General features: G+C 49.4%; 1 protein-coding gene and 1 pseudogene across 1 annotated transcript; both read left to right on the top strand.

Moving 5' to 3' along the window:
• The first annotated feature begins 212 nt into the window (after positions 1-212).
• Positions 213-5,199, top strand: LOC101786345 (probable WRKY transcription factor 31). Its single transcript, XM_004967567.4, has 6 exons — positions 213-560; positions 676-756; positions 836-1,024; positions 2,072-2,371; positions 2,774-2,887; positions 4,263-5,199. Exons 1-6 carry the CDS (start codon positions 285-287, stop codon positions 5,025-5,027), a joined length of 1,725 nt encoding a protein of 574 aa, XP_004967624.1. The 5' UTR covers positions 213-284; the 3' UTR covers positions 5,028-5,199.
• Positions 5,200-7,780: 2,581 nt separating this feature from the next.
• Positions 7,781-8,678, top strand: LOC105914356 (annotated as a pseudogene).
• The last annotated feature ends 1,172 nt before the right edge of the window (positions 8,679-9,850 follow it).

Genomic DNA, 9,850 nt, shown 5'->3' with positions numbered 1-9,850 from the left:
CGTGGACGCCCATGCACAATTACCGATCTGCCCCCTCCATCCCTTCCCCCACGTCATGCAACGCGGCGCCTGACGCTGCTGGCCCACCCTCCCCATGCGGCCCTTCCCGCCTTCCCATTGGTCCACACCCACCTCCCATATTTCTTTTCCTTTTTCCTTATTTATTTATTAATGTTTTTGTGCAGTCCAAAGTCCAAGTCCATCAGCTTTGGCTTCTTTTGTGTGTATCCTTGACCCTAATTGACACAAGTAACCATAAAGCCCAGACCTTCTCCGTCCTTTCCATGGAGACGAAGAAGCCGGAGCGCCACTGCCACGACCACGTCCACGACGAGGAAGAATCCCAGGAGGGGGAAGACGCCCCCGCCATGGAGCATGGCGCTCTCTCGCTGCATCGTGGAGCCACCTTGTTTGGTCAGCGGCACCACGAGGAGGCCGCCGCCGGCCGCCGGGGCGAGATCAGGGAGGTGGACTTCTTCTCGCGGGACTCCGGCGCCCGGCAGCAGGACGATGGCGGCGGCGGGCGCAGGGTGACCGGAGGCGGCCGGGACGACCTCAACGTGAGTCGCCTCGATCTCGATCATCATCTTCTTCTATGCTCCATATTGCACGGCTTGTGTCGATTGCCCTTTTGCCCACCGTGTGAATTGATCGGGTGTAATTCTTGCCGTGCAGATCGGGCTAGACCTGCTGACCACGGCCACCGCCGCCACGGCGAGCGCCGGGGAGGAAGTGACGGCGGCGAAGAATCATAAGGTCGGTTCATTTTTTTGGTTACATCCATTGGTCTCTGAAGGTCATTTTTCCTCTTTTGCTGCTGCTATACTATGCGTAGATGGAGGCGTCAGCGGTGGAAGCGGAGCTCAGGCGGGTGGTGGACGAGAACCGGCGGCTGCGGGGCATGCTGGAGGAGCTCACCCGGAGCTATGGCACGCTGTACCAGCAGCTTCTCCAGGTCACGCAGCACCACCCACATCAGCATCAGCATCCTGATCTCATGAACAACCGATCGTCACTACCTCATGTAAGTGCCACTTCATCAAATTATTGTACTGTAATACTAGCATCCATCATGATCTCCCATCTTCTGGAATACGCTATCGATTTTCAATCTTTTTGCTTAATTAGTTTTCGTTCCTTTTATTTCCAAGGGTCTTTTTCTAAAACTTACTTTTTGCAACAGACATCAATTGCCTTCTGTGAAACTCTTGGGTTTAAATCAGGATCTTACTCTTCTAAACCTTGTTAGCTAGACTTGATGTCAAGTTTTTGGAGATATGTATCCTCATTCGAGCAATGAGTTTGCAGCTTCTTTGATTCTTTCTTCTTTGAGAATCAAACCTAAGAAGAGGCTTGGTAGTTTTAACCTTTGGAATTATTACCACGCCTCGTCGATCTTTGCTGATCCATTCGAGCCCGGGTCAATTACATATTTTAAGATTCATTTCTCCTTTGAAAGTTAGACCTATGCTAGAGAAATATATGTGCTGGGCAGAAAGATTCTTCACGATCAAGATTCGCGCAATATAATGTACAGGTCATAGCTAAATTTGCGTGCATGCACGCACGTTCATGTAAGATCCTCATCAAATCCTGCCACATGAGCTTATGAATGCCTCGATTTACTTACTTGATTGACTAATCATATAAAAATAAGGCAGATAATATAATCAAATACTAATGTAATAGAACCATAGGAGCATGGGGCCAGAGGATGGCACTAACTAGATCACTACATTATTTCTTCCAAAACTTCTGCAGTGATCTTACAGAAATTTCCTCCAAACTGTGGTAACTTAATTTGCATTTTCATCACCTCGAGTTTATTTTATTTGCAAACATCTCCATTGGTGAATTACACAAAGGTTGAACCTCCAGTTTATTTTCAGTTTTGTTTGCTTACAGTGACACGCTAATTACTAACACACAGCTACTACTGCACATCTTGATCGCTGTAGCAGTAGTTAGCGTGTGCTCATCTAGCTAGTCATCTCATGCATGAACACTTTCAATTACTTCCTTCGCTTTCCTCTCTGACTAAACGAACGTTTGCCACCAAATCTCGATGCAGACCCACCTGAACACCATGGGCGCGCCCAACACGTCGACCCGGCAGCTGCTGGAGGCGCGGGCTTCCTCCACGGCGCAGACGCAGCCGGACGCCGGAGTGGAGGATGAGGCCAGCGACGGAGCCGGCGAGGCCTCACCTTCGCTGAGCAATAATGCTGGAAACAACGACTCCGACGGCAAGAGGAAGTTGTCTCAGGATGGGACAGCGCCGTCGAGGGAGAATGGCGAGCAGGCCTCGTCAGCAGAGCTGCCGGGCCGGAAGGCGAGGGTGTCTGTTCGCGCACGATCTGAGGCACCAATGGTAATTCCTTCTAAATTGATTATTATTAGCCAAAAACAAGTACTTAGAAAACTGAGAACACAGTATACTAGAGTACCGTACGTGTAACAACCACGTACCTTCATAGAGGAAGCCTGAAAAAGTTTTAGCTACTTTCATTTGTCGTCTGAACATTGAATGCTATTTTTCAACAAATTAGGTTTCAGACTGACCTAATACATACTCAAATGATGAAACTTTATTCTTTCTCAAATCTTCTATTTTGGATAATTTTGAAGAAGGGATACATCTGACACAGGACTCCTCATCCTAGTCATTCCATCCAACCTACTTAAAGTTTTCATGTTTGCACTTATGTGAATTTGGTACCACGTCTCTCGAATATAACATTTGTTTTTCTTGGATTTTTTTTTCCAACTGTAGATCAGCGATGGGTGTCAGTGGAGGAAGTACGGGCAGAAGATGGCCAAGGGTAATCCATGTCCGAGAGCATACTACCGGTGCACAATGGCTGTGGCATGCCCCGTGAGGAAGCAGGTAAATATAATACATGCACGGCCTATCATAGTCATCTCCTGTTGAAAAATTACCTCCGTTACATCATTTCCATAGACTTTGGGAGGTCAGTTGTTGACTGCCCCAGGCAGAATCTCTAACCTAATGCCGAACCAGAAACTTCATGTGCCTGCAAATTACCCATTGCATGATTGTGCTCTTCAACCTCTAGCTCTAGCTCTAGATAATTAATTCTCTTGAGCCTGGACATCTGGTGTTAATATTAGCAGTGGTATTTCATGTTTTTCCTTCCATAGAAGGAAGGGTATCTCACTGTATTACTTGAATCGAAAAGAATAACAGCATTCCCTTGACTATAGCCGCCGTTTAAACCCCTATTCTTTCACAGCTGAAGAAAAAGGTCGTAGCTAGTAGAAACTCAAAGAATCATATATAAGTAGGTTCAACCTATAAGATAACTTGTTTGGTTTGCTAAATAACTACGGTGCTTATGACTTCTGCATGAAAATGAAGGCTAAAATGGAGCTCCTTGCAAGAAAAAAGTCGAGTGCATTTTAGATAAAAATCGAAGCTGAAGTAATCTCCACAGTAAAACATTGGTTACTGAGTAAGCTACATTGTACTTAAACATTGTTAGTAGAGTCAGCTTTTTTTTCTCATGTTGTTTCGTTACACTCCACATGGACATGTGCAAGGGGAAAATTAATCCAAGTATAAACTAGTAGGTACACAGGAAGAATCCATTATTATTTGTTGTGTGCTTCAAAAATAAATGTCGACTGTAGTCTTCTATCTTGCATATGCAAAGTACCTATCTCCGACAAAATGTGCTTTTTTTTCCTTTTGCACTTGATATGTGAATTGACTAAACAAGATCACACTTCAGGCCTGCATACATACAGTTGACTTACAGATAGCGCTTCTAGCTAGTCTATAATTCTATACTCGGTAGATGACACAAGCACTGATGCACATATCATGAAAACACCCAATGCTAATGTGAACATAGTGCATGCTAAGCTGCACCCTTGCACACGCGCTATCACTTACCTCCATTCCATTTCAAAGCATATTTTATCACCACTTATCTTCCTCCATCTACATCTAGCTGTATATCGAGAGGCAGGCCATACACACACGTCTACGAACTGTATAAAATGGCCCATTGGACCAGTCGCTAGCTAGTTACAAGCCAACACGTTTCTGATGTTGTCAGTGCAGAGACACTGATAGCTCACCAAACAGTCGCTGTGATATTATTCTAAAGCCAAGTTCATGTTCATGCTTCACATGTGCCTGCATGTATGCTTGCTTACTGAAGGCATGCAGCAAAGCTAATAACTGCAACAGCTGGTGGTATCCATGAGTAGTCATGTTTGTACGCTCATGCTTGCAGGTGCAACGGTGCGCCGAGGACAAGACCATCCTGGTAACGACGTACGAGGGCCACCACAACCACCCGCTGCCGCCGGCGGCGACCACCATGGCGAACACGACGTCCGCGGCGGCCTCCATGCTGCTCTCCGGCCCGGCCACCAGCCGCGACGGCGCGGCCGCGCTCCTGGGCCACCCGGCGGCGCTGTTCCACCACCACGCCAGCATCCCCTACGCGTCCACCATGGCCACGCTCTCCGCCTCCGCGCCGTTCCCCACCATCACCCTCGACCTCACCCAGGCTCCCGGGAGCGGCGGCGGCGTCGGCGGCCTGCTGGGTCACGGCCTGCAACGCCCGCCGGTCGGGATGATCCACCCCGCGGCGGCCCCGGCGATGCCGTTCCCGGTGCCGTCGCCGCTGGCGATGTTCCTCCCGCAGAGGGCGCCGCCCACGGCGGCGGCGGTGCCGGCCGGGCTCGTCGCGCGGCAGCCGCAGCAGCAGCAGTCTGTGATGGAGACCGTGACCGCGGCGATCGCGGCTGATCCCAACTTCACCACGGCGCTGGCGGCGGCCATCTCGTCGGTCATGGCTGGAGCCGGAGGAGCGCATCATCAGGCTCAGCCTACTCCCCGTGGAAGCAATAATACCGGCATCGCCGGGGAGGCCGACGGCAGTGCCGCCGGTGCCGCCCCAGCAGCTCCGACGACAACGGCAGCCGGAGCACATGCAGCGTCCGGCGGGTCGCCTCGGTTCGCGACGCAGTCCTGCACAACGTCGACGACTTGAGGAAATTCCATGAGAGTGCGGGGAGTCTGACCGACGGAGAGATCATCGCGAGCTGCACTAGGAGTATTTGTATGATTGAGTGTATTTATGCACACACGCACATGAGATATATACGATACTTGTTTACTATGTACAGATGAAAATTTGGAATATACAGTACTTTTAGATGAAATACGCGCGTACTATACAATTTTGTCTTCGAGGGAAAGAATAGTGCAGAGAGCCAGAGACGAACAGAAAAAGGAATGGTCAATTTTGTTGGAATTGGAACAAATTCTACGTCCAAGTTCCAACTGGACTGGACCGACCCAGTAACGGGTCCGAAGTTCCGGTCCACGAAGGGCGATGACCGACCAACACGAAACGACCGGTCAGGCAAGCAAAGCCTCGATCGACAACGGGGACGGTGTAGAGTGGATGCGGCCGGGCCCATTAGGTGTCACTCGCTGTCGCTGACGCTGAATGATCCAGAGACGGTCGAGGGCTATGCAACGACGGCTGGGGCAGCGCCTGACTTGAACCCGTTCGCTTTAAGATTCATGCAAACCGCACAGATCTCCTTTCTCCTTCTCTCACCTGAGCTCCAACCCTAGCATATCGCCACCGCCGCCGAGGGTCGACGGTAGGAAAGCTGGCCGGCGGGATGGGGGTGGGCGGGACAGCTCAGCGGCAAAGTCGCAGCCGGCTGTGGGTGGTGGTTAAGGTGGCGGCAATTAGGATTTCGGGTTTCTGGGGAGCGGGGCTCCAATGTCCATCAGACATAGAGGGGAAGGTCGTGCACGGCGGTAGGCTTGGCGGCGGCGGTGGTTCGGCCGGCGGCGGAGGTGAGCCAATGTGGGAGCGCCGTCTGCTGGGCGCGGCTGGATACTCAGTGGGCATGGTTGGCGGTGGGGGCAGAGCAGGCTAACGGGCGGAGCAAAGCTGGAGAGGAGGTGGTGAGGTGGGCGTGCGGGTGGCGCGGCACAGTGTCGTCGGGCGAGGACAGTGGAGGATGCGCGAGGGCAGCAGTGGTGGCGGGTTCAGCTCAATTAGTGGTAGCAGGGGTGGTGGAGGCGAATCTGGTGGCAGCTGCTGCCGGAGATGGAGCGGGGTGGGGGAGCAGCACCCAAAAAAGGTAGGAACCGGTGGCCGTTGGGGTGGAGGAGCGGTGCGCGGCAGTAGGAGGATGAAGCCGGCTTGAGGTTGAAGACAACGGGATGGTCCTGTTGGACTTTAAAGGACAAATGCTTATCCACCTTCCGGCAGATGCATAGAAGCCCCCTTTGAACCGGAACACGATTGGGACGTTGGTCGACGCCGGCCACATATTGACGCCGCCCGCCGTTCACGTTGTGGTCCCAAGTAAACGAGTCTGGGTCGTCTGTTCTTCACCTTGCACGGTCACTACTGTCTACGGTCCTCGTTATTCTCGCCCTGGCTTGCCTGGAACCTACTATGTGTCTGTAATCCGCTCGTTTAATTTACTTTTGCACTACTCCTAGGACTTCAGTTGTCTGACAAAAGAGAGATCATTTAATTGATATACATATCGCAAGTAAGGTACCTTCCTTTTTTTACTCCCTCTATTTTTTACATATCATATATTTATTTTGTCATAAGTCAAAAATTTTCAATCAAATTTATAGGAAGATACAACAACATCTACAATACCAAACTCACTTCATTATATCCGTCATAAAATATACTTTTATTGTACATATATTTGGTAGTACAATTGTTATGTTTTTCTATAAAGTTAGTCAAAGTTGAACAAACTTGACTTACAATAAGTGAGACCCCTTTAGGTTAAAAAAGATCGGTTCTAGGATTTGGATCAGGTTATGTTTCTCCGATGGTGTGCGTGGTAGCACCAGGGTTAACAATTTCGATTTCGGTTTTTCTCGATTACCACTGAAATTACCGGAATTCACGAAATTTCACCAATTTTTTTAAATCTTCATCAAATAATATGATTTTTTAAAAAAGTTTAGATCTAAACAGATGATTAGTTTGATTTATGGTTGTACAACTATTTAGTTGAAGAATATGCAACACAAACAATGAAAAATATGAACCTAGAGTATTAGATTTACAATAAAGTACTAGTAAATTTTGAAATTTTCTTTCGATCACTATCGAAATTACCGAAATTTCTGAAGTTTCGGCGAATTTTCGCTGAAATTAGGAACCTCCGGACCGTTAGAAGGGGGCGGACGGGTGCGATTACCCATAGCTGAAGTTGACAATTTCCATCTTGCGCTCGAAGAGGATAGCAGAGCAGCAGTGCAGAGTAAAAAGGTGCCTACGCGTGCAAAATTACCCACCCGCGTTAAACACATGCAAGATTCCTGTCTTAATGGTAGGTGGAGAATAAATTAAATACTTGCTGGCGTCACCTGTATGTAAGGGATTTTGACGCAAAAGAATATGTAAATCTTAAACCGATCATACAAATGGCGGCTGATGCCTCCAAATCTATTTTACTGTTTTGAAATGCAATTAGCCGTGGGAAATCGACGGCGATATTGGAGAAGGAAAATAAGATTCTTTTTTTCACCCCTGAGGGAAAAGCTAGGCCTGTGCATCTCTTGTTGACATTTGGCCCAGCCCAACCGAGCTGTGCTCACGCCTAGCATTCGGTACCCCTCGCGGCTTTCTCCGCCAGGCAACCTCACCGACTCATCCCCTTCCCATACGCCGCCGGCGGCCAAGGAAATCCGGGTCCCACCTGTCCCATGGACCGCCCCACGTTGGAACTGTGGCGAGACCGGGGCATGGACCTGCAACTTTTAGAAGACGACACGCGCAGCGCGCTCTCCCTCGTCCACTTCGCCCACCTGACCAGCCCGTCTCCCACCACGCCGCCCTTTCCGTGCTTCCCGCCCTTGACGGCGCCGACCACATCAGCGCTCTCCCCGACGCGCTCCTCCGCAACATTGTCTCCCGGCTCCCCGTCAACGACGCCGCGTGCACCGCCGCGCTGTCCTGGCGCTGGCGCGGGGTCTAGCACTCGACGCCGCTCATCCTCGTCGACGTCCACCTCACCAGCAGCCACGTGGAGGCGTTCCCTAGCCTGCTCGCACGGTGGCTCCAGAACCTCACCGTTAAGCGTCAAGGGCGTCCGGCACCTAGTCCTTGTCAACCGCCCGTGGCCGCTCAACGTGGACCTCCCCGCCACGTTCTTCGGCATGGCAACCCTCACCAGCCTGTTCCTCGGCCTCTGGCACTAACCTGACACTGCCGCGCTCCAGCGCACCGTGGCGTTCCCACACCTCAAAGAGCTCGGGCTCTCCTGCATGGGCATTGAGAACTGGGACATGGACTTCGTCCTCGCCAAGAGCCCTGTGCTGAGGTCCCTATACATCTAAGCAAACATTCTGTTGAGGCGCCGCAGCCTCCGTTGTGTGCAGATCATCGAAGAAGGCATCGAACTGGAAATCGCTGTGGAGGACGCCCCACCGCTCGAGAGGCTTATGTGTGGTCATCATCAGCCCGCGACTTCTTGCCCAGGAGGGTCAAGATTGGCCATGCCCCGGCACTAACCATACTTGGCTATTTGGAGCCGAAATGGCATGTGCGTCGGCAACACCATCATCAAGGTGCATCCCGCGCTCTCAAGTGTCCCCATTTGTTAAATTCAATGTCAATTTGGTTTGTTTGTTTCAGCTGTAGCTTTTGAGTTTTTTGAAAAGCTGATGCTGGTTTTTTTTTGAAAAGCCAACACAAGTTTTAAGTTTTTTAAGATGTGTTTAGCCTTTTGAACTTAAAAAGCTACGAAAAGCTCATAAATTTCAGCTTTTCAGCTTTCTATATAAACTCAGCTCTTTTAGGCTTCCAGCTTTCTGAAAGTTGTACGAGAAGTTCGCTGTTTGTTTGAGTTGCTGGCTTTTCACGTTGAGAAGCTATTAGGAATCTTAAACAAATAGACCCTTTGTGAACTTGTCTCACCAAATTTGGGTGCAAGCAGGAACAATGGCGAGTCCATGCACCATGGTCTCAAGCGTCAAGATCTTCGGCTTAAGGGTGTGCTTTGGAGTCCGCAACGATGCCAAGATGCTGCCCAGCTCCCTCATATGCTTTCCCAACGTTGAGAGGTTGCATGCTGAGGTAAACCCCTTTCTTATTTTGGCCCAAATTGGTATCATCTATTATATGTTGGTTCTATATCAATCTGAAGCTGACGTTTTGCACCGATTTGAACAATTAAATTACAATCCCAAAAAACTGATGAACCCACTGGCAAGTTCAACATGAAGTTCTGGCAGGAGGTCAGTGCCATTGAATGCGTCCAGTCACACAAGCTGATGATCTTCCGTGACTTCCGAGGGGAGCGGAGCGAGCTTGCCTCCTGGAGAGTACCCGGGTGCTGAAGAAGCTAGTAATTGTGTTTGGCAAAGGAAGATTCGCATCAATGACCGAGGCGAATTCCAAAGTGCAACCTCTGCTCTCGGCAAAAATAGCCAGTCAAACCTGTTAACAATTCTGCATTTCTGCTCATCAAGAGTGCATGGGAAGAAGGAGAAGATAAGTGGTTCGAGGACTTCAGAATTGGATCTGATTTTTCTGTGAGGGATCCTTTTGCGTTCATCCCTTGAGATTGAATTTATTGCTATGTTGCATTATCTACATGGAAGGCTGTAAGAAAAAAGCCCTACGCCATAATGATTTTACTGATTAATAATAATATTATCATTGGAACTAATGTGTTTTGCAAGATGTACCTTTGTACGTATTTTATAGATTCCAATGATGAATTCCAAAACCATCAAATTAAGAAGAAAAATAAATTGATACGGATGTAACGAAGTTCCCAGGATGCAGGTGTTGTAATTTTTATTAAGTGC

Source organism: Setaria italica, chromosome V, assembly GCF_000263155.2.
Source record: "Setaria italica strain Yugu1 chromosome V, Setaria_italica_v2.0, whole genome shotgun sequence".
NCBI classification, from domain to species: domain Eukaryota; kingdom Viridiplantae; phylum Streptophyta; class Magnoliopsida; order Poales; family Poaceae; genus Setaria; species Setaria italica.
This window is presented reverse-complemented; position numbering and strand designations above follow the sequence as displayed.